This window comes from Podarcis pityusensis, assembly GCF_964106645.2.
Source record: "Podarcis pityusensis genome assembly, chromosome: 6".
Classification (NCBI taxonomy): Eukaryota; Metazoa; Chordata; class Lepidosauria; order Squamata; family Lacertidae; genus Podarcis; species Podarcis pityusensis.
This window is the reverse complement of record NC_138030.1, coordinates 69,987,829-70,013,900: the sequence shown is the minus strand read 5'-3', so window position 1 is coordinate 70,013,900 and position 26,072 is coordinate 69,987,829. Positions and strand designations below refer to the sequence as shown.

Genomic DNA, 26,072 nt, shown 5'->3' with positions numbered 1-26,072 from the left:
CCTCGCTCCTTCCACGTGACGCCCTCGCCGGCCGGGCTCTTCCTCCGCGATGAGTCCCGCGCGGCTTACTGAGTACATCTCCGCGGGCAGAGCCGCAGGAGGAGGCGCCCAGCCCCCGTCTCCGCGCAGCGGCATGGCGCTGGGCTACCTGCCCACGGGGGTGACCAGGTGAGCGCAGAGCGGGCGCGGGGAGGTGGGTTCGCGGAAACTACGCTCCTTGAAGCGGAGGGGCGGAAGCGGCAAGTTGGCCCCCTTGAACTTGGCGGGGTTACTCCGGAGTAGACGTCGACAGGGCTGCGCTGTGATCTGTTCTCGTTTATTATTTTTAAACTGCCCTCCCCACCCTCTCCAAATTGAAATCAAGGGTTCATCAAATTGTGTAGGCAATACTGTTGGTCCATGGGGAGAGGGAAATTTTTTTTTTAATGCAGTAGAATTTTGAAGTGCAAGGACAGCTAATAAATAAACCTAATAAAGGTTTGGTGCTAAGGTACCCTTTTTCAAGTTAGCTGATTTTAATATACTATTTCAACTGGAACAGTTCTGCAACTTGTACTTTCATCTATTTCACAATTAATCAAAATCCTCCCATTTATTAATTTCTAGGGTTTAGAGGGGTCTCCCCCAAATCTATAACAATCCCCAGATGTTGATTTTAGTGTCTTGTTGCTCAAAAGCAGGCAGCCAATGGTGTTTTGGGGCTATTCAGAAAAAGTGTGCCAAACTTCACCTGGTGTTTCAATAATAGAATTGTCTTCTTCTTCTTCTTTGGTGATCACTCGTAGCCGAGTAAGATTGTCTTCCATAAACACGGTTTTAACAATGAGTCCATAAGTGTCTGTGGAGGCCAATTCTGGATCCAACGTCCCTCCACAGTGTGGACATTGGTTTCCGGGCAGGAGCTGATCACGGTGTGGATTTGCCAAGCGTGCCTTCCTCCTAGCACGTTTCTCATTGCATCCTGAGTTCAAATGTCTTCAAAGCCCATGACACCTTTGGTAAAGGCTGTTCTCCAACTGGAGCGCTCGCAGGCCAGTGTTTCCCAGTTGTCAGTGTTTATACTACATTTTTTTAGATTTGCCTTGCGACAGTCTTTAAACCTCTTTTGTTGACCACCAGCATTATGCTTTCCATGTGCTGGAAGGGACCACAAGGCTAATCTTGTCCAACTTCCTGCAATGCAGAAATCTTTTACTCAATGTGGGGCTCAAACCTGCGACTCTAAGATTAGCAGCCTTTTGCTCTACTGAGTTGGCTGTTGTTTTGGTGGTTGTTTTCCTGTTTTCCTCTTTAAAAAAAAAAGTGACGCAGAGAGTATAGCAAACTTAAGCTACCTGCTTCAGAGATTTTGGCAGCCTTCCTGAAAGCTGGTAAATGAATGGTAACTTACCCAACTAGGCTGATGACATCTGGGTCTGGCCTGATAAGGCAGAAGAAGCAAAAGACCCACAAGGAGGCCTGTAAGATCTTGCTCCCATAGTTAAGACTTGGGCATTTATATAATGCTTTACTGAAATACGGTAATTGCACCAAGTGATGTTACTCAAATAGGTGTCTTGCAAGTAGGTGAGAGTTGTAACAGGATCGGGACTGGAGTCACGAATGTAACATGTGAATGCTTCTGTTCAAACCTTTCAAATTCTCCATCAGAAGACACAGTAGCGTGATGCCACCACAGATCTTTACTACAAGCCGTGAGTTGGCATCTTGGATAATTTCACATCTTTGAAACCGGTGGGTTTGGATGGATGGGGTTGCCTCTGAAGCTAAGTGACGTGGGCATTACAAGATGAAAACTACACAGGAACCCACAGACTTTTCAAAACGGCTTTGGCTTATTCTGTAGTTGTCCAGCTGGTGTTTTGTGACATACCAAACTCTGCTTGAGACTCCATCCATGCATATCTCCTGCCCAGAGCACCATGCAGACGGTGCTGTTCCTGTGCTCACAGCTCAGTGCTCTGCAACTGGCAGGGCAGAACTGAGTTAAGTACTTATTTAGGACTTTCCGGGAAGGCTGTGTTTGCTCTCACACCAGAGAATACAGTGGGTCTTTCAGTGTGATTATTTTTAGTCGTGAGATAGGTGGCAAGTTCTGGGTTTGTTTGGCTAATGCACAACCACAGAGACCTTTGGCTTCAATAATTCCTTTTATGGCAGCGGGATGTTTTTATAGCTTTGACGTTTGTGCAGCTTTACAGGGCTAGTTATAGCAAAAAGGTTAGAGGAAACGAAATTGTCTCGGCTGCTTTTCTGTTGGTAAGGTGTCAACAACATGCTGCGAGAACCCTTCCTCCCAGTGTCTTAGGAACCAAACTGTACCTTATGCAATTGTATGCAAGGAAATTTTTCACAGCCTGCTTTCTTTTTCCTTTTTTTTTTTTTTTTTTTTTTTTTGCTAAACCTCAGATTTGGGAGTGAACAATGCACATGATTCTCAGTGGCGAAATAGGGAGAGCAGAATGACATTCCCCTTGTTCTGCTTTTCTTCTGCTCTTCCCCTATTGCACACCCTCAGAAGCATGGAATCTTGCAGGCAAGGGCTGGAAGTTGTCTTGGATTGGGAAATGGGTTGAAGCGTCCCTCCCCTTGTGTATAATACGTAATTTGGACCTTAGCCCATAGCTCAGATTGGTTATACTGAAGTTGCTTTGCAGAAAGAAGTCTGAAAAATCCTAAGAACAATTCAAGTCTTCTTACAAAGGTATCTAGGTTACAGAAGACTTCGGCTTATCTTGGGTTAATCTGATTTACTTTATGTTAATGTTTACTAGCTGCTATTTTTTAAAATGCCAGCAGAGATGTATAAGCAGGCTGACAAGGTGTGATGAAACAAACCTTCCCTTTGGAACCTGGGGCAATGTGCCTTCATTCTCTTTAATGCGAAGGCCTTATTCTTTAATGCTTTTCAACGATGGTATGGAGTATCCGTATGCACAATGTTAAGATGTGTTAAATTTAAATCCTCAACCTTTTGTTTGTGGCAGAAGTATGATGACGCAGCTGGATATGGATTTTAAAGAAGAACAGTCCCTAAAAGAGGATTTAAAGTTCTACTTCATGAATCCGTGTGATAAATATCGAGCTAGACGTCAGATACCATGGAAACTGGGACTTCAGATTTTGAAGATAGTTTTGGTTACTACCCAGGTAACTTTAAAAAATTTACTTGCACGGAATCGGATATTGTTTCTTCATGCCTAATGAATAAGTAAATGAACAGTCCTATCGGTGACTCCAGGTTGCTAATGTTTCTTTTGGATGGCATTCAGCTTAAGATCATGATAATTTGTCTGTTTATGCATGTTTTCCCTTCTTCCTTTAACTTCACTCTGCTGGAACTTTAGCCTTAGTTCCTGATAGTTCCTTGTGCTTTATGCCTGAAAGGTATTCCACATACAGGGATGGGCTTCCACATTTGGGGGACCTCCAGCCTTGCACCTCCCTTATTATTGGAGTAACCTGTGTGTTGGATGCTGGGTAAGAATAAGCTGCTAGATGTTGCGAAGGATTGTCTTGATAGCCTTGCCTTGAAATGTACGGATGGCGAGCAGTGCCATGTTCTTGACAGCATGGGAGTGGCTCAGCACAGAATCAACCCAAGATAGAGCTATGCTAGTTTCTTAGAAGGCTCTGCACACTTTTGTAAACATGTGGGGTCAACAGAATGGCAGCTGTTATGTACTGAGTTGAATAGGATCCAAAATGCAGCAGTCTGATTGGTCCTAGAACAATAGGATCTAGAATGCAGCAGTCTGATTGGTCCACAGGAGCCACCCAATCCAGCTCCACGTGGAAGTGAATCCACAACCTGATTGGCCTACAGGAGAATCCCAGAATTAGCCAATCACGTGGGGCCCATTGTGTAAATAATGTATATAAAGCAGACATTCTGGGGGAACTTCCATTCCTCCTCACCACTAAGAGCTGAATAAAGAGCATGAAATCCACTCTTGACTCCGAGTATTTTTCAATTGGGGAGTTTAGAACAGAATTGGAGTACTGCTGCTGCACTCATGCCCTGTTTTCAGCAGCCATGGAGAATGTCTCGAAAACGCCGGTGAGGAATTTGCAACAAGCCCCCCCCTCTTCTTCTTCTTCTTCTCCTCCTCCTCCTCCTCCCATTAGGGAAGCAGAGCTCATGTATCCTACAAATACCCCTTTCTCCCCTTGTAGCTTCTCATTGTGTTTCTCTGTGCACCTCCCCCCCACTTGAGTGTATTTATTGTCCTGGCACTTTCTCAGGGACATCAAACTTTTACAAAAGGCGAGAGGGTTCAGAAGTTTGTGCAACGTATTTATGTGAATATACAAGTGCTGAGTTTTGAAGTTAAAGGGTCATAGGAGCAGTTTGTCTAAGAACGTGCTGAGTTTTAGTCTTGGAACAGTTTTGAGGGAAGCGTTCTGTACAGTGCTGATGTATCACTACAGTAATAAAATATTTCCCTTTTCCCTTCATGCTGGATTGCAGTATGCTGCTATGTAAGTATGAAGGATGAAGTTTATACCGTACTTTGTGTTTCTCCACCTGGGGTCACTTTCTTGCAGCCTTTGTACAGTGGTACCTCGGGTTAAGAACTTAATTCGTTCTGGAGGTCTGTTCTTAACCTGAAACTGTTCTTAACCTGAAGCACCACTTTAGCTAATGGGGCCTCCTGCTGCCGCCGCGCCGCCGGAGCTCGATTTCTGTTCTCATCCTGAGGCAAAGTTCTTAACCTGAAGCACTATTTCTGGGTTTAGCGGAGTCTGTAACCTGAAGCGTATGTAACCCGAGGTACCACTGTATTGCAAAAAGTGTTTTTTAATCTTTTGTGGTCAAGTGAATTGATTGCCCTGGTTTAGCATGTGCTGCTTGGAATTATAAACCTAGAACTATAAAATGAATGCACATTCAGGCCTCCTCTTAGAGTTCAAAAAAATAAAATATATTCTGCCTACTTGTCAGTTCTTGAATGGGCAGGAAAGATGTAAAATCCATGGACCATGGAGGCATTATGCTTCTGAATGCTAGTTACAGGAGGGGAGAGTGCTCTTGTGCGCAAGTCCTTCTTGCCAGTTTCACACAGGCTGTCACTGTGCAAACAGGATACAGGATTAGATGGGCCATTGGCGTGATCCATCAGGCTCTTATGTTCTCAAATGCATTGTGATAATTTAAAAGTAATGCTAATTTTAGGAAAACAACTATAACAAGTCTGCTTCTTGTGGGATGTTCCGGTTTTTATTGCTTGCTACTGTCAGAAGAGGGACGCGGGTGGCGCTGTGGGCTAAACCACAGAGCCTAGGACTTGCCGATCAGAAGGTTGGCGGTTCGAATCCCCGTGACGGGGTGAGCTCCCATTGCTCAGTCCCTGCTCCTGCCAACCTAGCAGTTCGAAGGCACGTCAAAGTGCAAGTAGATAAATAGGTACCGCTCCGGTGGGAAGGTAAACGGTGTTTTCGTGCACTGCTCTGGTTCGCCAGAAGCAGCTTATTCATGCTGGCCACATGACCCGGAAGCTGTACGCCAGCTCCCTCGGCCAATAAAGTGAGATGAGCGCCACAACCCCAGAGTTGGTCACGACTGGACCTGATGGTCAGGGGTCCCTTTACCTTTACCTCTTTACTGTCAGAAAATTGGTGGCGATTTGAAGATGGAAGAGAGGGGGAGATAGAAAGAGATTAGTAGAAGCTGCTGTACAAACCTGAGTTAATTTAGCTTGTGTTGGCCACTGCGAAGAGCAGAAGTAGAACCAGTTCAACTCCCCAGCTGCTTTGCCCCGTGGTAGAGATGGATTCTCCCAAGTGCTTGGTTTATCTATTTAAGCTCTACATAGATATTTAAGATCGCTGGGAGTATTCATCGGATTCTTAAGCCTACATGATTACGTTCAGAATTATTGAAGACTTAGTTATGGAAAAGCCTCTCTAGATTCACAAAACTTCCTCCCTGCTACTCTGAAGATGTTCACTTCTCGCTGGTCATGAAACATCAAAGAGATGTCAACCAAGCATCTTTTTACCCTTACGAAAACTTTAAAAGGCCAGCAACTTTAAATGCCTAAAGTGGTTTAAAAAACCACGTATTTCATTTAATACGCGACACTGTGTGTACTCCTTATGTTCCTTCAGATCATTTGTAGATGATTCGGGGGGGGGGGGGGGGAGCCATAGCTCATGGTTTATGTTCATTAGAATCCAAGTACTGTATTTTTCGCTCCATAAGATGCACTTTTTTCCTCCTAAAAAGTAAGGGGAAATGTCTGTGCGTCTTATGGAGCGAATGCGTGGTCCCTGGAGCTGAATTGCCCAGGGGCAAAAGGCAGATCATGCCTCTTTTTTTTAGAAAGAGGGAAGCGGGTGTTGAAACAAAACCACTGAGCAGCTGATTGGCAAGCGATCGGGAGGGATAAGGGACTCTAGAGATAAAGGAGGCTGCCTGGGAGGGGGGAGGTAAAAGCACATAGATCCTCAGGATTTTTGCACTGGGTCACCCCAAATTCACCATCAGATCACATAGCATGCCCATGGCTACAGCCTGCATCAAAAAATCACGCATCCACTGTTTTGTGGGGCCGCAATGGCACAGGTCCACATGGATTCTCAGGATTTTTGCATTGGGCTACCCCAAACTCACCATCAAATCACATATCATGTCTGTGGCCACAGCATGAACCACAAAAATCAGACATCCACTGTTTCGTTCAGAATTTTTTTTTCTTGTTTTCCTCCTCTAAAAACTATGTGTGTCTTATGGTCAGGTGTGTCTTATGGAGCGAAAAATATGGTACATTCCCATGCTTTTCCAGTTTAAAAGATCTTTGACAGTCATGCTAGACATGGCCTCTACATGGAACTTTGTGGAGTGCTAATTGGATTTGTGTGCATGAGGGGAGAAAGGGAAGCATTTACAGTCGCTAACGGTAAAGACTTTACAGTAAGGTAAATACAGTTCTTCATAAAGCGGCACCCAATCTCTAACAAAATCTTGACATTTTTCATGCCATAGCAAATAATACAGCAACTTAAGATGAGACGCAACATTTTGTTTTACAATATATTATAATGGGGATTGAGGTCAAGAAATGAACGACCTGATCATATAATTCCCTCTGTGTTTCCAGTCACCAGTGGTCAAATTCCTAAACAATGTGCCACAATCCAAGCTTGCTGAACTATAGTTTCTCTCAGTGGTAGAACAATAGTTTAGCTGTAAAACAATTGCATGTTTTCCCTTTCACATGTTTACCTTGTGTTCTGATCACATCAGGGTTCTTAAGTGGGGAATCCTTGTTTTTACAAAGTCTGCTTACTCCCCAGGCTCTTAAATCAGGAGCAAATTAGTTTAATATCCTGGCTAGTATATGCAGGACTGAATTGTTGATGTTGGTACATGAAATGAAGCAGCAACTTTCAGGCCTCATGTTTGCTCCCACATTACTGAATCATGTTTTAGTGAGCCAGGGTTTGTGTTATGTATGACAGAATCTACCTCTTTCTTTTTTCATTTATGTAAAGCTCGTCCTTTTTGGTCTGAGCAACCAGTTGGTGGTTTCTTTCAAAGAGGAGAACACTATGGCTTTCAAGCACCTGTTTCTGAGAAACTACTCTGGCATTGATGAGGATGACTACAGCTGCAGTGTGTACACACAGCAAGATGCTTATCATAGCATACATTTTGTGGTCGATCAGGTAAGCATCCGTCTTATGGCATCCACACACAGAGTTTAACATCATAGTTCACATTGCTTTAGATGTGCCAGTTTCTGGGTTGTAGCAACAACCACTTTCAAACCCATATTCACCAGCGACTCGTTCCAGATGTGAACAGGTACTCTTAGCATATCACTTGAAAATACGGTTTTGCAATTACGGGTTTGCAGCCTTTCTGAAGAAGTGTTTTCGTTTTGTGTGTTTGCTTCTCAACTAGTACCGGCAACTGAAGAATATATCCCTGGGTACCCTTGGTTATGAGCAAGATGAAGATGACTTGCGAGGCTTAAAGATTTGTAAAGAAGAGTATAAGAAAGGCACAGTACTTTCCTCCAATGATACCTTGCACATAGACAGCACAGTTGAAGAAGGTACGGTGCTAATGTTTTTTTTTTCTCTGGGAGAAAATCGGTCTAACTTCATTAATGAAGGAGGAATTGAATCCCATTATATCTCCTGTTTTTATACAGGTTTTGTACTCTTTATGTACAGTTTAGCTGCCAATGCTTTTAAAAAAACAGGTGTATGAAGGTGTAGAATCTTCAAGGCTTCCCATTACATCAGGGAACACATTTTATACTTTGAGGCTGTTTACAAGTGCTTTTATCATGTTGTTACTTCTTGCGAATGCTCCTATCTGTTAAAAAATATGCAGCTGTGGCATCTCTCTGCCACAAGTCTTCCATTCCTTGATGTGATTACAGCACACTACAATTTACCAACCTGTAGAGAAGTTCCAGGTATTCCTGTGAATTTGCTTTTGCTTTCTTGTTTAGTCGTGTCCGACTCTTCGTGACCCCATGGACCAGAGCACGCCAGGCACTCCTGTCTTCCACTGCCTTCCACAGTTTGGTCAAACTCATGCTGGTAGCTTTGAGAACACTATCCAACCATCTCGTCCTCTGTCGTCCCCTTCTCCTTGTGCCCTCAATCTTTCCCAACATCAGGGTCTTTTCCAGGGAGTCTTCTCTTCTCATAAGGTGGCCAAAGTACTGGAGTCTCAGCTTCAGGATCTGTCCTTCCAGTGAGCACTCAGGGCTGATTTCCTTAAGAATGGAAAGGTTTGATCTTCTTGCAGTCCATGGGACTCTCAAGAGTCTCCAGCACCATAGGTTTCTTTCTTTGGGGTTTATATTTGAACACATGCACTAAAAGTTGCATCTGTGTCTTGATGGAGGTGCCAGTATAAAACCAAGAGCTACAGTATACTTCTGTGAGCCCGTGCATATGACCATTCTGCCCCCAATGTATATTAAAACTCCTTACCATTGTGGCACACTAATACAGATGAACAAATTCTTGGAGCAGTTTCACTGTCTGCATGGACTCGCTTTATATAGAGACAGAGCCTATTGTTCCTCATTGCTAATTTGGTGGGAATTAGACATGCATAGGCTATGGGCTGCATGGATAGAGAAGTAGCGTGCTATTTACATGCAGAAGATGACACAGACTGTTTTTGAGATTTGCCATTGCATGGCGTTGCAAAGTGGGGTTAAACCCTGGGGTCAAAAAGGTTGCTGTTTTGCTGCATAATCCTCCATAGTCTTAATAGTCCTAAAATGAATTACTCCCAAGTGGATGTCTCTAGGATCACAGTTCTAGGTTCCTTGTGGTACAATTAGAAATGCATTTATGTCTTTTGGATTTTCCTTTCACTTCCAGAATGCATTGTTGTGAAACCACACGACGAAACGGGCCACTTTAAGAATTCGTCTTTTTTCAACTTTGAGTTTTATAGGTAAAGTGCGGTTTGGGGACACCAGTTTTATTTGTGTTTCTAAAGAAGCGGGGGGAACCTAACATAATACAGTATCTTCTTGCACCCAGGCTGATACAAGTGATAATTTCATTCAAACTGAAAGGCATTGATCTACAAACCATCCATTCTCGTGAACTGCCTGACTGCTATGAGTTTGAAAATACTGTAAGTGCTGTTCTTGTTATTATACACATAGACAATGGGATCCTGTCTCTTAAATTACTTACGATGGGCTTCAGTTCCTTTTCAGTTCCATAGGCTCCCCGCCCCCACCTTGAAAAGTACATAGAGCTGAAGGAGGAAGTTGGTAGAGTGGCAGTCTTCTACACTTCCTCTTTAGCTCCAGGTTTGGATCAGCAAAGAGTGGCCAAGAGGACAGGAGCATAGCTGTGAACTTTTCCCTTTTTTAAAGGGAATTTCCCTTATTCCGAATAGGATTCCTCTCAAGAAAAGGGAAAAGTTGACAGCTATGGACAGGAGGTAAAGGGGAGCAATATGGGACACTGAAAAAGGAGATGGGTGGGTAGGAATTTGAATTCCAGAAGAATCAGGGTGGGGTGAGGGAAAGAAAGAACATGCACACATTGGATCCAATGAAACATTTGTAACATAAAGTGCATAATTCCCCCTGCCCACACATTTCCCTTAGCCACTGTCAAATCACAGGTTGCAATTGTTTCCATTGACAGAACAGTAAAAATCACTGATATTTACACCAACCTTGTGATATAATATTGGATGAGAACACTTCTACCCATTTCTTGTTGTAAATATTGTCGCATTCAGTTTTAGTCCTTATTCCAAATGCATATTTGCCATAATTGGGCACAGAGTGTCTGAAAGGTTCTGTCTGTATTTTTCTATTACACCTGTTAAGAAATGAACAACTTTTAGCTTTATTGCCAGCATCCTCTGTTTTCGAAAGGGACCCTATTAGACATGTACCCCCCAAAAATGTAAAAAATTATTTTGTAATGTCACTTCAAAAAAATAGCACATGTGGTGTTTTCCAGCGCTGCCAAAGAGTGTGTGTGTGTGTGTGTGTGTGTGTGTGTGTGTGTAATGTGTATGTATGAATGAATGAATGACATGGATCCTTACAGATCACCATACTATTTACAAGGGTTGCCATCAAATTTATAGATTACGTGTCCACAGATGTGTTCTGTGCCTTGTTGTTACCCTCATGGATCCTCAATTTTTTTCTTTTTACATAGTATATGTGCCTTGGATCGGTGCTTATGTGCCATTGGCAAGCATTGGATGTGCGATTAAAAATAAATAAATTAGTGCGCAGTCTTTAAATTGGATGGTGGTTCTTTGGAGACACCATGTGAAATCATGTTTGTTTAAAAAGATCCCAGTTCAATTCTTACTTCTATCCAAACCCCTTGGGAAAGCAGTGTGTGTGTGTGTGTGTGTGTGTGTGTGTGTTACACGTATGCTCTGCCTTGTTTGGTGGACAGGAGGTCTAACCTAGCATCCAATTTATAGTTCCCAATCTGCAGGGTATTAATGGCTGGTTCTGTCTTCCGGCCACAGTAGGTTTGAGACGACATGATTGTCAGGCCTTTGGAAGGTGCGGGTCTGTCTTTGCCCACAAAGTATATTGATTTTAAAATTTTCAGATGTGTAAAAGTTGATACATGTGAGCAGGGCCTTTTTTTCCAGAAGTGCCGTTCCGACACATCTCATGTGGGCACCATTGCCCTTCTAAGAGAACAAGGGAGAAGTTCATGGTGAGCTCTGGCACCTCTTTTTCTGGGGGGAAAAAAAGCACTGTGCGTGAGTAATGCACACCGATGCTGTATTGCTTCAAGCAAGTAAATTAAAAACAACAACATTTATCTCAACAGATTACTTTTAACAATAAAGCCCACAGTGGTAAAATGAAAATATTTTTTGATACGGATGCTGATATTGAAGAATGTAAAGACTGGAACATAACTGGCTCTCGTAAGTATCTCTGTGTGAGAGAACTATATCCATGTTCGAAGATGAACACAAAGAAGCCTGGGATTTTCGTGTGTGTCTCGCTGATGAGTTGGCGAAGGGGCTGGTGGCACTGTGGCAATTTGCAGAGCTAACTTTCTTGCAAGTAGCAGTTTTTACACAGGGACAGGCTTGTTCAGCGACATTGTGATGCAGCTAGCAAAGGTGATCCTGCTAGCCTGTCTGTGCCAGTGGGGCATATGGAGTTAGTTTGCTACGCAAGTATGCTCTCAAACACTGTATTAGCCCAGCAATGGTGGGCTAATCCTAACTAATTTTGTAGCAAAGTTGGTTTAACTGTTCCGAAAGCAAAACGCACCACCTCTTACCTGGACAGCAGATCATAATTACTATTTTTTACCTTTAAAACTATGTGAAATTAAAAAAAGCTGGTGGTGGTAGAGCGACCTGTTTAAAATTCTGGGTCTGTAATGGGAATATACTCTGCAGAGGCTTAGTCCTTGCTGGGTCTACAAACTTAAGCTTGCTCTGATACCTCTGTCTTATGCTTTTGGCTACAGAAGCATCAGCCCTGACCATCTGAAATTGAGGTAGTGCAGTAGAGGGGGAGGCGTTAAAAGAATATTTTGTTTGGATGCAGGTTGCAAACAGGGTGGATCATGATTTAAATCACTAGTCAGTAAGACTTGATTTAAATCACTTGCAGAAAGACTTATTCTTGCTGGTATAATCTTAATATTTACAACCAGGTGAAGGTTTCATTTTTAGAATAATAAATTTTCAGAGTAGTTTTTACAGTTATATAAAAAATTACTGATTTGGTTATACTGTTAGAAATACATAGACAGATAATTATGAAATTATTGTGCGGTTTAATAAGTTAACTGTTTATATTTGGACAACTTTTCTGTTGTACAGTGGTACCTCGGGTTACAGACGCTTCAGGTTGTTTGTTTTCAGGTTGCGCACCGTGCCGAACCCGGAACTACCTGAACAGGTTACTTCTGGGTTTCGGCGCTCACGCATGCACAGAAAAGCTAAATCGCGCTTTGTGAATGCGCAGAAGCGCCAAATTGCGACCTGCACATGCGCAGACGGGTGCTGCAGGTTGCTGACCTTGCGGCTTGCCAATGTGCCTCCTGAATGGATCACGTTCACGACCTGAGGTTCCACTGTACTATATTGGAAGGGGAAAATCAATTATTTCCTTAATAACAATTTTAACAATTTGTTTAACTAAAACAATAACATTGTGGCATATGTATCCATGTTTGTTAACTGATGTGGTTAAACAATTTTTTAAAAAAAAACTTACACAGAGTTTTAGCACACATGAAAAACAATTCTTATTTCCTGATAAATAGTTTTTGAACTACAGTCATACCTCGAGTTGAATGTGCTTCGGGTTGAGCGCGTTCAAGTTGCGCTCTGTGGCAACCCGGAAATATCGGAGTGTGTTACTTCCGGGGTTCGCCGCTCGCGCATGCGCAGACGTTCAAAATGACGTCATGTGCATGTGCGGAAGCGGCGAAACGCGACCCGTGCACGCGCAGATGTGCCGTCGCATCTTGCGTTCCATTCGGGATGCGAACGGGGCTCCGGAACGGATCCCGTTCGCATCCCGTGACACCAGTGTATAATGTAACTTAAATAGAAAACTATCTTTAGAAAGATTTTCCCTCCAAAAGCATTTTATTTTAAAAACCCAATTTAAATTTTAAAAAATCCGATTTAAATAAAAAATCCTGATTTTTTTTTAAAAAATAAATCATTAATTTTTATCCACCCTTGTTGCAAATCAAAGTGTAGCTAGAGTTGAATACAAATACTTTTGCTTTTTGGAAGAGGTGGTCTACCTACAGATGTGCAATAACTTTTCCCTGTTCATTCTTTTGCTTCTCAGCCCTCTGTTTCATTTAAGACTTACTGAAAGAAAAGGGAATGTAATTTAGACTTTCTCTCTAAATTACTTGAGCACCCCTATGCTGATTAAATTTTGCATTTTTTTAATCTCCTCTAATAGTTCAGAAAAACACACAGTATCTTTTGGTTTTTGATGGGGCTGTCATTGTCATCTGCATCGCTTCCCTTATCCTCTGCACGCGATCCATCGTTCTTGCTCTGAAACTGCAAAAAGTAAGCATACCTTTGTCTTTGTGGTAGATGTGTGCTTGGCTTAAAAAAAAACCCCAAAACCCTATCCTAAAACAGGAAGGATGGGCTGAACCTACAAGAAATAAAGTAAGAACAATTTGTCTGGCATTATCTGCCTTGTAGCTTAGTCAGGAGTTCTCTATGGTGGCTGTACTATTGGCAATTTTGGATTTGTCTCTCAAGCAACATGGAGGATAAGGCTGTCATCCATTGTCAGAGGCACCATACCTTTGAATACTAGTAGATTAGAACAGAATTGGTGTTATGTACTGAGTTGAATAGGATCCAAAATGCAGCAGTCTGATTGGTCCTAGAACAATAGGATTCAGAATGCAGCAGTCTGATTGGTCCTCGAACAATAGGATCCAGAATGCAGCAGTCTGGTCCTAGAACAATAGGATCTAGAATGCAGCTGTCTGATTGGTCCACAGGAGCCATCCAATCCAGCTCCAGGTGGAAGTGAATCTGCAACCTGATTGGCCTACAGGAGAATCCTGGAATTAGCCAATCACGTGGAGCCTATTGTGTAAATAATGTATATACAGTGGTGCCTCGCAAGACGAAAATAATTCGTTCCGCGAGTCTTTTCGTCTTGCGATGTTTTTCGTCTTGCGAAGCACGGTCCGTCGCAACTGCGCCTCTTCAAGCGGCTTTAAGAAAAAAGCGCAAGACGTTTTCGTCTTGTGAAGCAAGCCCATAGGGAAATTCGTCTAGCGAAGCAATGCAAAACCGAAAAACCCTTTCGTCTAGCGAGCTTTTCGTCTTGCGAGGCATTCGTCTTGCGGGGACCACTGTAAAGCAGACATTCTGGGGGAACTTCCATTCCTCCTCACCACTGTGAGCTGAATAAAGAGCATGAAATCCACTCTCGACTCAGAGTATATTTCAACTGGGGAGTTTAGAACAGAATTGGAGTACTGCTGCTGGACTCATGCCCTGCTTCTGGGCTTAAGGAATCTGGTTGGCCACTGTAAGAACAGTATGCTAGACTAGACAACAAGACCAGTAAGGGGCCATGTGCTGTGTAAAGGAATTATTGCCCACACATTTATGGCAAATATAAAATTTAGTTATCTTTCGCAATCTTCTGGTGGCCATCCATAGTCGTGAAACAAAACCACTCTATAATTTAGTGCAATACCTGTTATAGTCACTTGGTGGACTCTAGTAACGTGAAGTAAGTAGGTTTTCTGCTCTGAAAGAGTGGGAGTTTTCTAATCGTTCTTCTCAACGCTTAAAAACAGAGATTTGTGAATTTCTTCCTGGAGCGATATAATCGCCACGTGTGCAACGCAGACCGCCTGGAGTTCTTAAACGGGTGGTACGTCCTGGTGATTATCAGTGATGTGATGACTATCATAGGCTCCATCATGAAAATGGAAATAAAAGCCAAGGTGAGCCTTAAAAAACCCTAAAAAACCAGTCACAAATATTTTGGCCTGTTCTCGAGCAGCTGCTGTGGGAATCCTAAATTGCCAAGCCATGCTTTTGAGGTCTTGGAGGAATCAACTGTGCAAAATCTTGTTTTCCTTTGTTTTCTTCCAGAATCTTACAAGCTATGATGTCTGCAGTATTTTGCTTGGCACGTCTACTTTATTCGTTTGGGTTGGAGTCATTCGGTACTTAGGCTACTTCCAGACCTATAATGTAAGCACTAGAGTAAAAAAATTCCGTAGTGGAGTTTTCCTTTCTTTTAATGCGTGTGAGAACACCACCTTACTTCAGACAAGCAGGTCCGGGTCTGGTCAATGTCTGGATGGGAGACTACCTGGGAAAAACATGTTTACAACCGTGGGTACAATGATGGATTAGATTCCGCCTTTCTTCCAAGAAAAGAAAGTAACACTCTCCTCTTTTCATAGGTGCTCATTTTAACAATGCAAGCATCGTTGCCCAAAGTGCTAAGGTTCTGTTGCTGTGCTGGGATGATATACCTCGGATATACTTTTTGTGGCTGGATCGTTTTAGGACCATACCACGACAAGGTATGTGGGTGTCTCAGTTTGTGTAACTGGGATAATGTAAAAAGTACATGTAAGCAAACACAGTGCTCTCTAGGTGTGGCTGAAGCACAGTTCTCAAAGCCCACTAAAAAAAATTAAGCTGTGCATACTCTGGGACGCGGGTGGCGCTGTGGGTTAAACCACAGAGCCTAGGACTTGCCGATCAGAAGGTTAGCAGTTCGAATCCCCGCAACGGGGTGAGCTCCCGTTGCTTGGTCCCTCCTGCTGCCAACCTAGCAGTTCGAAAGCACGTCAAAGTGCAAGTAGATAAATACTAGGTACCGCTCCGGCAGGAAGGTAAACGATGTTTCCGTGCGCCGCTCTGGTTCGCCAGAAGCGGCTTAGTCATGCTGGCCACATGACCCGGAAGCTGTACGCTGGCTCCCTCGGCCAATAAAGCGAGATGAGCACCGCAACCCCAGAGTCGGCCACGACTGGACCTAACGGTCAGGGGTCCCTTTACCTTTACCTTTACTCTGCATTCAAGATACTTATTTGTATATGCATGCTTCACTCTGCGTTCTGAATGAAGCGTGTATGTCTTGGAGTCCAAATAACTCGCAACACTTGGTTTTGTTAAGCAAACCTCTTTACTGGAAAAGAAAATCGAAGGAAATAACGAAGTTTGCTCAGGAAGGAACAGAAAACTACTAGGGCTTTTTGTCTGTGGCTCACCCTCAGGTTTCTCACAAGAGGGCAGTCTTGTATCACAGTTGCCCATTGACTGTGAACATGATCTCTTCATTGAAAGAAGACCGGTCTTGGTAGTTGGGTCAGAAGTTCAAGCGTTTTCATCCTCTTCTTTGGTCCAAAATACCTTCAAACAGCAGTTTAAATTTGATCTTGCTGAAATCGTTGACAGAAAAGGCGCATTGTTCTTTATAAGACTTTGCACGTGCATTATACAGAGTCCCAGCACTATTTTCTAACTCAGTAGGCGGTTTCTGAACAAAGATTTTATTTTTTACACCGTTTATATGATGGCATTTGGCTTTTCAGTTCAGACTTAAGAGGTATGAATGATATTTAGGCCTGTGCACGTCAATTTATAGTGGTTTTAAAGAAAGATTTTATAAAGCGAGCCTTTGATTCTTTCAAGTGCAGTTGTCTCTAATGCCAGTTTTTCATGCGTTCTAGTTTGAAGACCTGAACACGGTAGCCGAGTGTCTGTTTTCTTTGGTCAACGGCGATGACATGTTCGCGACATTTGCTCAAATCCAGCAAAAGAGTACTTTGGTGTGGCTCTTCAGCCGACTCTACTTGTTTTCCTTCATTAGCCTCTTCATATACATGATCCTCAGCCTTTTCATTGCCCTTATTACGGATGCATATGATACAATAAAGGTAAATTTGTTGAGTCTGTGTTTATCAAGAGAGATGAGCTATAGCTCAAGAAGTAACAAGAAGTTCCCAGATGGTGAGCTGGACTTCAATAACGTTTACTAACTTTTGTTGTTGCTCCTTAAAAGTATGTAACTGTGTAGGTAGAGTTTGTTAAAAGGGGCATGAAAATTGGCTTCCTCTCAATTTCACTCGCTTGCCCTGGCATGCACCATATGTGACGGTGATGGAACCTTCAAATCTCTGTCTGTAGTAAGTTGCAAAACTAAGGTTTCTCTATTTTTGGGAATGCTAATGTTCCATTTTATTAAGCTATTTGACAGCTATTTCTCCACATTGAATATGAAACTTCAGCTCTTCCAACTTTTGCTGTAATAATAAGGCAGGAATAATAATAATAATAATAATAATAATATATTATTTTTACCCCGCCCATCTGACTGGGTTTCCCTAGCCACTCTAGGCGGCTTCCAACAGAACACCAAAATGCAATAACCTATTAAACATTAAAAGCTTCCCTAAACAGGGCTGCCTTCAGATGTCTTCTAAAAGTCTGGTAGTTGTTTTTCTCTTTGACATCTGGTGGGAGGGCGTTCCACAGGGCGGGAAGCAGGTAAAGGCAGTCCCAGGCCCATGTAGAGTTTATCTGAGGCCAGGGGCGGAAGTCTTGTTGGAATAAAGTTATAAACGCAAACAAAAAAAGCGGTGTGTCCCTGACGGGAGCCCCCCGGCCAGCTTACCCCTCTGTGGCCCAGGGCAAATGTACTCGGCTGCCCCCCCCCCCCACCTCTGCATGGGCCTGGGCAGTCCTGTTTTGGCTGCACAGCCTCAAAAGACACTGAAAGCCAGAAGATACCGCTGTCTTCCCTGCCCTGGTTGTTTTGAACAGTAGTATTGAAAACCCTGTACTAAAGTAGCCTGGCTGAGTGTGTCTTGGAAAGGATATAGGGAGCAGGAACAGCAAACTGTTTGATATTTTGTCAAGCCCATGCATAAGAACATTAGTAGTTTTGTACTGATGTTGCAGGTTGAGCTTGTTTTATTTAGAATAAGAGGATGCAAAGGGGAGAGCATTTTTATCTCCCTCCTTACAGCGTGCACTATAAAAAGAAAAAAAATTGATCGCAACCCTACAACTTGGTTTAGCCTTGCAAGCTTCTGCTGTGACTTCACCCATTCCTCTCCACCTGTGATATACAGAGTCGGGAGAGCAGTATGAAACGGAGAGTGGCTTCCTAAACAGATTGTCCCCCCTCCCTCCAACTCCTGTTTCAGAAATACCAACTGATTGGTTTCCCAGACACAGACCTACAAGAATTCCTAAAAGAATGTAACAGTGAAGAATACAGCACAGAGCCACGAACGTTCAGGAGTTTCTGCTGCTGCAAGAGGTCAGTGTGTTGTTTCTTCAGATTCCTTTAAATTCTGCATACCGTATTTTTCTCTCTAGAAGACGCACTTTTTTCCTCCTAAAAAGTAAGGGGAAATGTGTGTGCATCTTATGGAGCGAATGCAGGCTGCACAGCTATCGCTGAAGCCAGAACAGCAAGAGGGAGAGCTGCGCAGCAATCCCTCTTGCTGTTCTGGCTTCAGGGATAGCTGCGCAAAGCCTCTTCAGTGAAGTCGGAGCGTTCCTCCTCCCGCTTCGCTGAAGAGGCTTTGCACTGCTCTGCTGAAGCCAGCACAGCAAGAGGGAGAGCTGCACAGTGCCTCTTGTTGTGATGCCTTAGCTTGATCCTCCCTCCTCCTTCCTCTTCAACAACATTTGATTCAGAATATTTTTTTTCTTGTTTTCCTCCTCTGAAAACTAGGTGCGTCTTATGGAGCGAAAAATACATTCTTTGTAAAGAGTTCTTTGTAAAGAGCTTTCAGGTTAAGGTATCCACCTGGCTTTTCTGCTGTTGTACCTTCTATGCCAGCTTTTAAACACCTGCTGGAAACTTTAAATTCCTCCAAGCTTATGCAAGCAGTTAAGAATCATACGAGTTGGAAGGGAGCCATAAGGGTCATGTTGTCAAACCACCTGCAATGCAGGGATCGCAGCTAAAGTCTCCATGACAGAAGAGTACATTCTCCACAGTGGGTTACTGGTCTTTGTTTTGAACCTTGTTGTTTTTTTAACTTTTTTTGTATTGTTTTATCTCACTGTTACAAACTGTTTTGATAGGTTTGGCTGGTATAGCGGTAGATAAATATTTATAATAAGTAATAAAACTATTTGGAAGTGGCTTCTTCTAGCAATGGAGGGTAAGAAAGGGATCACATGCAAATCTCTCCTCTTGTGGAGCAACTGTGCTAAGGACATGGCTGCCCACCAGGAAGCTAACAGGTTGTGAGGTGTATTGTCCAGAATACCTCTCTTAGTGATTGCATAGGAAAAAAAGGATTGTTTTCAGTTACATTTATTCAGAATCATAGAGCCGGAGAGGACCATGAAGGTCATCCAGTCCAACCCCCTGCAATGCAGGAATCTTTTTGCCCAACATAGGGCTCAAAACCCAAGACCCTGAAATTTAAGAGTGCTGTGGCATCTACTATTGCTCTAGCACTGGGGCTCCAGGAGCAACTAGGACCAAGCAGCAGAAGGGTTGAATGGAAGTAAGTGCTGGATTTCACATATGGAACCAACCAGTTTTTTTTCTTCTAAAGTCTTTTAGTCTTGAGTATTAATATTTACAACTCGCCTCCATCAAGCAAGACTTCCAAACGGCAGCTGAAAAATGCCACATTTAAAATAACCCCTTCAATATCCCTAGAGACAGGCTTCCTCAACCCCGGCCCTCCAGATGTTTTGAGACAACAATTCCCATTATCCCTGACCACTGGTCCTGCTAGCTAGGGATCATGGGAGATGTAGGCCAAAAACATCTGGAGGGCCGAGGTTGAGGAAGCTTGCCTAAAGACTAGTTTTCTTTTTTAAAAAAAGAAAGGAAATGCTTATCAATACTGAAGCAATATTCGACCATTTTGGATAACTTTTTAAATAGCCGCATATAGACACGTCCTGTACTTATTGTCCAAGGACAGCTTGAGGTTAAGGGCAGAGCACACCGGACTTGTTTTCCTGCCCTACTTCTCTCCTTGCATCTCTCTCTCTCGAGCATAGCAGTTGTTTGCTGACACCGAACATGTATGCGCTAGCCTTGAACTAAAATAGAGGGCACACAAATGCCCCCTGGAGATGCATGTTGTCCAATATTCAGTCTTTGCTGGCTGTCTCTCTTTACACCAAGGTGTCGTGCCAGTCTTTGGCTCCTCATAGTAGGTGCATAGCAGGGAAGGTGAAATATACTTGGAGTCCTGTAGTGATTTCATGCTCTTTGTTGCAGCTTGTAAAACAGTGATTGAATTGGCCCCCAAACCTCAGGCTTTTATATACATTATTTACACAATGAGTCCCGTCTGACTGGCTGATTCTGCTTCCCTCCTGGAGCCTGATTGGTCTTTTCCTGCAGGCCAATCAGTTGTTGCATTCTACGATCCTACCAGCCTAATAGGCTGGTTAACTTCCTCCTGGAGGCTGACTGGTCTTTTCCTGCAAGCCAATCAGTTGTTGTAGTCTAGGATCCTACTTGCCTATTGTTCTAGGATCCAAGCTTAGTACATAACAGAAGGGCTGTGGCTCAACGGGAGAGGATCTGCCTTGTATGCAGGTTTAGTTGCTGGCAGGTAACCTAGTCTGGGGCTGCTGCTACTTGATGCAGACTACTCCATGCTACATAGACCGATGGCCTGACTGGCAACTTTCCGATGTTCCACCTGCGATTCCTGCTGAACATCTGGAATGTGTTGTGAAACCCTCTTGCCTCTTTTCATGAACTCTGGATGTAGGGAACATCCAAAGAGAGCTGTAAATATATGAAAAGGGACTGATGATAGCAGAGCTTGGGACTCATCATTGCCAGGAACTGATAACTGAGGAGGTTGGAAGCGCAGAAAACAGCTGCAGCTACAGATTTTAGCGCTTTATCTTGTCTTTTCATTATTATCCATCTGAAACGGTGAACTTCTTCTTTCTGCAGACGGAAAAGCGATGACAACTTGATACTTATTAACTGAAGATGGGTGGTGCTGGCATAATTTTTTGCACACGTGGAGGTAACTGCTGGGAAAAGCTGAGCCTCCTGAACTGCAGTAGAACCACCGCCATGTGGTTCTTTCCCCCCTCTACGAACCAACGACTACAACTTTATAAAGAGAAGTGGTGGAGTCGTCCTGCAGTCCACAGTTGGAAAGCTCAAAAACTGTACATCTTGAGCTAGCATTTCATCAACAGCTGATGCCCATTTCTTGCTTCAGTTGTAAATAGATCATCTTGCAAGTCGTGGTCAATGAACTTCAGAGAATCGGTTATCATTTGGTCACTTCTTGATTTGCAACCTGCTTTCTAGGTATTTTTATATTAAAATATTTAAATGAAACTCACCTCCTAAAAGAACACAGAATATTGCGGTTCTTGGTGACAGTACCATTCGGGAGATTCATTTTTAAGGTTTCTTTTTTTGGAATTACAAATGTAGGTTTTCCCTTTAAACCTATGCAAAACTTGTACCATTATGCTTTCTCTTCTTTCTGGATTTTGTTTCATGAAATTGATCTAAAAATCTGTTTGGTCATTTGAGGTTCACTCAGCCAGGTGTGCATTCCCCCCCCCCTTTAAAACAAACAAAGAATCAATCATTGTGTGTGTCATCCCTATTGTCCCCTTGCATCTATATGAGGCTGCAATTCTTTACATTGGCCAGGAGATGAAACTTGCCTGCAAATCCTTTACAAATCCATTGCAATGGGAGACCTGTTCGCTCTTCATTGGCTTCCGAAGCAGAAAAGAGGCTGCACCCTAAAACCACCGGTGGATGATAGAGCCCCACCAGGACCCTCTCAGCCAGGAAGGCCTAGGGGGCTTTGCCTCCTATCAAGATCTACCCAGCCTTCCTTCACCTCTCACTGTCTGCTTGTAACCACTGGCCACCAGGTATAAAGCAGTAGTGCAGGTGAGGACAATGCGGGATTGAGAAGGAGGGTGGAACTTTGGGTGAGCCGCTTGAACTTTAAGGCAATTATAAACCCTCAAAGCTGGTATTAGAGACCCAAGTCTTTCCTGGCATCTGCAGTAGAAACAATGGCAAGTCAAGGCAGGTTGTGTGACTCCTAGCAGTAAATTCAAAAGAGGGGGAGCCAACAGCACAGGCTACAGCCTGCACCCTAAGAAGGAAGGGAGGCAAGCAAACCAGCCAAATTGGGGCCCTTTTCTTTGTTATCCGTTTGGTGGCAGGGGGTGAATTTTTCTTTTCTTTTCCTTAGGCCACCCCCATTAAATAACCCTTTGAATTAGGTAGAGTGGAATGACAGTTCGGAGTGAGGTGAATAATAACCAGGTTTTGTACCAGATTTTTCCAAAACAACCCGTGCTTTTGCTAAAAGTTTTAAAAGGCAACGAGCTTAAAAAGCTGTTTCGAGAAAATTAGTTTAGGAAACCCTGAATGCAAGGACCTTCCCATTACATAAAACCTTTTATTGAAGTGAAAACGACACATGTATTGATGATAATTCTCACGCGCTAATATCTGAGAGTCGGACTTGCATAGCAGGTGGGACTGGCTTTGTGGAAAGATCAGGACCTGCTGATCTTAGCCTAGCTTAGCCTATGCTTAGCCAGATGCTTGCAAGAGGTGTGATAGCCCTTGGTATCTTTTGGAGCAAAATAGCTTTTCCGTTTTGTTTGTTACATGGGTGGGTGTTTGTTCTAAGTTTGCTATATATCAGGCAGTGAACTCTTGTAGATTTTATTATGTTCAAGCTCAGTTCAACTCCCAATAATGACAGTGGATAGAGCGACTGAAAACGGGTTTATTGGAAAATGAAAGGTCTAGGAAACCCAGCCAAGAGAGATCCTATTGCCCAGTACATAAGGAAAGAACCTAGCATGATCTGCCTTCAGGAAATTTGCCGTGTTAACTGTTGGCAATGTTCATCGAAACAAAAACAATTAGGATTTCACTTTTCTGCATCTGGCATTTAAAAGTCTCATGGGATAGCAATCATATTATACTGTCATTTCCCCTTTTAAGTGCCATATAGTTATTGGCACCCCTACAGGTACCTGTCACTATCAAGGGTTTATGGGGGAAAGCACATCACAATAGCTGTGGTATAGAGCCCCAATGTAACACAATGGGACTTTCTCAGAAAGACCTTGACAAAAATTGCTAATATTAACGGAAGGTGATTTAAAGGTGGTTGGAGACCACATGCAGACTAACCTTGAATGAGGAATAGGGCTGGGCCATATCTGGTTTTCAACATCGTGCTTTTTCGCCAGTTAAACAACTCCATATAAACAATGTCTGAAATAAGGATGGAGCTATGTAAAGGCATTGGCTGGCTTCACGGTTTTCCCCGCATTGTGATTTTTGCTGGCACCTGCTTTTATGATTCACTGCCCCCTGTAGGAGCCAGGGGAGAGCTGAACCAACAAGAGTTAATGGGAAAATTGAGAGAAACATTGGCTGGCTTCATGGTTTTTCCCTCATTGTGATTTTTGCATCACACACACACACACACACACACACACACACACCATGATTTGAGATATATATTGCTAGGTCAAAAATTATGAAACTGATATCACGATAATGGACTTCAAACCAGTTTTGGATGATATAGGTATCAATATATTGCCCAGTCCTAATGAGGAATGGTAGTTTGCTGAAATGTTTACAATTTTATTTATTTATTATTATTATTATTATTATTATTATTTTATTTTTACAAAAGTGCTGCTTTGATTTGGCAGATATCCATACGAGGGCTCCCAGTCCAAATCATTAGTAGTATACCTTCTATGCAGCACTCACAGCTCCTTTTCTAAAATAAGTTATGTTTCTTCCTCTATAAACCTTTTTGTGTGCCCAGTCTGCATCCAGGGTATACAAAATATTAGTACATGCCTCATGACAGCACAATTCTGTATTTTCAGTCTCCATATGACACCCCAATTGGAGATTTAATTTTAAGTTACTTTGCAAGAACATGGAAGAGACAATCCACTACTATACTACCTTAAAGGCAACAGTGGTATGGGACTACAATGAAATCTGTTACAAGGGGGTTGCAGCAATTAGTAGTGAAGTTGCAATTATAAACAGCATGAAAAATAAAAACTATTAGGATCTTAAATGAAGGCATAATCTACCTGGTTCTCCAGCAGCAGGTAAAATAATGGAAGATAAAATATATGAACTAGATAAGATAAATCAGAACTGAAGGATAAAAGAAGATTTCAGTTGTATCTTAGAAGTAATTTAAACAGGTAAATAAACATGCCACTGCCCTTAGAATAAATGAAGGAAACTGCCCTTAAAAAGAAATGCAAAAATTGGAACCAAGACTTTTGATTCGAAAACAATGGAAGATTTGTCAAGTACTATGCACCGTTATATAAAAGCAGTGACTCAGGAGGGAAATGAAATGTTCCAAGTTAATTTCGAATGTATTTTGGAGGATCGTAACTTACCTAAATGGCAAAGTAACATTGGAGAAAGTGCAAAGGCAATTAATAAGCTGAAAATCTCATTGACCTGATCGGTTTTTGAGTGCTTTTCTACAAAGCACTTAGAGCGCCTTATGCCTTATTTAATAGACAGAGGAGGGCGTGCTAGAAACATGACTGTGGTTCAAAAGAGTAGTTATAACCTAAACTAGGGGGTAAGCTGAGAGCATGTTTCATCATACTGACCAATCTTGCTACTTAACTCTTTACATTAATCTGGGAGAAGAGTTGAACTCAGTAATTTCTAGCTATATTGGTCTGGATCACATCTAAGAAAAATCAACAATTTTGCAATTGCTTTTATTCAGATTATTTCCAAACTATAATTTCTAGGAATTGCAGTCCAGAGACTTCTAAGACGGAATTATTGGTATGTTCTTCAGGGAAATATTATGTTTTATAATGTTTGGGTGATGGGTTGATCTGTTACTGTGTTTTATAAACTTGTATCCCTGCCCTCCAATGTAAATATTGTCTATGGTGACTTAGGATAATGAGTACACACACTATTGAATAATTAACATGATTCTGTTTTATGAAATCTGGGCAAGTGTGAGTGCAGGTTAATCTAGCAAAGAAGAGTATACAATTTTTTTCCTACCCCCAAGAAAAATCTAATTTAGTGTTAGCATTGCGTGTCCTCCTTTAAAAACTAGGAGGAATAATAATAATAAAAAATGCTGTCCCCAGTGCACAATGAAAATGCTGTGAATTTCCACATGGAATATGCTTTCGATAGCTGGAGGGCCACTGTGGAGAAATGTGTTGCAGTCCTACTATGAATCATCTTCAAAGGTTGAGGGAATGAAAGTCGTTAGTTTAATTGAAATGATGGAAATGACTCAGCACTCTGTAGCAGCAAGAAATCTGAGAACTAGCCCTAACTGTGGCCTAAGATGCAGTGGAGGGGAGAGGCAAGACCGCTTTGAACTCTGCAAACCAACTTTCCTAGTTTGCTGCTACACCAGAAAGGGATGCTGTCATTTGCCATCTTGGGTGGGTGGGGGAGACACACAACAAACTTAATGTACCGGTTCATGGCCTTAGTGAGGTGAGCAGTACAGGTGAGTGTTATAACCAAGTAGCAAGATTGGGTGGGTGGTGTCATTCTGCCACTTATTTACTTCTAGACAGTTTCATTTTAGTAGCTTTAGATGGGGAGGTGTAGCACAACCACATGTGTGTCCCAAATCGGTTGTATTTATAAATGTGCAAAGTTTCCACTCCAGTGATGGAGTGCGATTCTATGACGCTCTTTGTTGTGAGTACATTTGGTCTAGTCCAGTTCTTGTCCCGTCCCCCCCCCCCCCGCCTTTTCATTGAAAGCCTTTTACTGGATCAGCTGCAGAAAGGAAATGATAAATGATCTGGGTTTAAGCCTAATGACAGAGGAAAAGCTATCTTCAGGACGAAGACATTAACCATAAGAGTCTGAGTACCCTAAACCTCCAGAGTTAGGAATTTCAGACTTCAAATGATTCAGTATTGATCATATATTCTTATAACTGTCCATTTATCTTACATATTTGTAAAAGACTCTGGAAAAATGTAGTATTCTACTGACTTGATTGCTTCCACAGTAGCCCTTTTCTCCAGAATAGACATTGTTAATTCA

General features: G+C 42.6%; 2 protein-coding genes across 7 annotated transcripts in view; one reads left to right on the top strand and one right to left on the bottom strand.

The window, feature by feature from the left end:
- The window catches only part of DNAI3 (dynein axonemal intermediate chain 3), a 65,662-nt gene extending 60,512 nt beyond the window's left edge, over positions 1-5,150 (bottom strand). For all 4 annotated transcript variants that reach the window (XR_013987213.1, XR_013987214.1, XM_081008563.1 and 1 more), the window contains exon 1: positions 4,939-5,150. Coding sequence is in view for 2 of the 4 variants with exons in the window: in XM_081008563.1 (XP_080864689.1) it covers positions 4,939-5,120 (182 nt within the window). In the remaining 2 variants the exon portion in view is untranslated. The remainder of the gene's footprint in view (positions 1-4,938) is intronic.
- On the top strand, positions 29-26,072 carry MCOLN2 (mucolipin TRP cation channel 2). Of its 3 annotated transcripts, none has more exons than XM_081008691.1 (14): positions 29-168; positions 2,991-3,150; positions 7,498-7,671; positions 7,910-8,063; positions 9,358-9,433; positions 9,523-9,619; positions 11,311-11,410; positions 13,431-13,543; positions 14,806-14,955; positions 15,107-15,208; positions 15,424-15,546; positions 16,702-16,908; positions 18,181-18,296; positions 20,928-26,072. In XM_081008691.1, the coding sequence occupies exons 1-14, from the start codon at positions 50-52 to the stop codon at positions 20,962-20,964; spliced, it is 1,728 nt and encodes a 575-aa protein (XP_080864817.1). In that variant the 5' UTR covers positions 29-49; the 3' UTR covers positions 20,965-26,072. The 3 variants fall into 3 exon arrangements, with proteins under 3 accessions (XP_080864817.1, XP_080864816.1, XP_080864818.1); XM_081008690.1 differs by having other exon boundaries at positions 2,988-3,150; XM_081008692.1 differs by lacking the exon at positions 29-168 and adding an exon at positions 2,446-2,704 and having other exon boundaries at positions 2,988-3,150.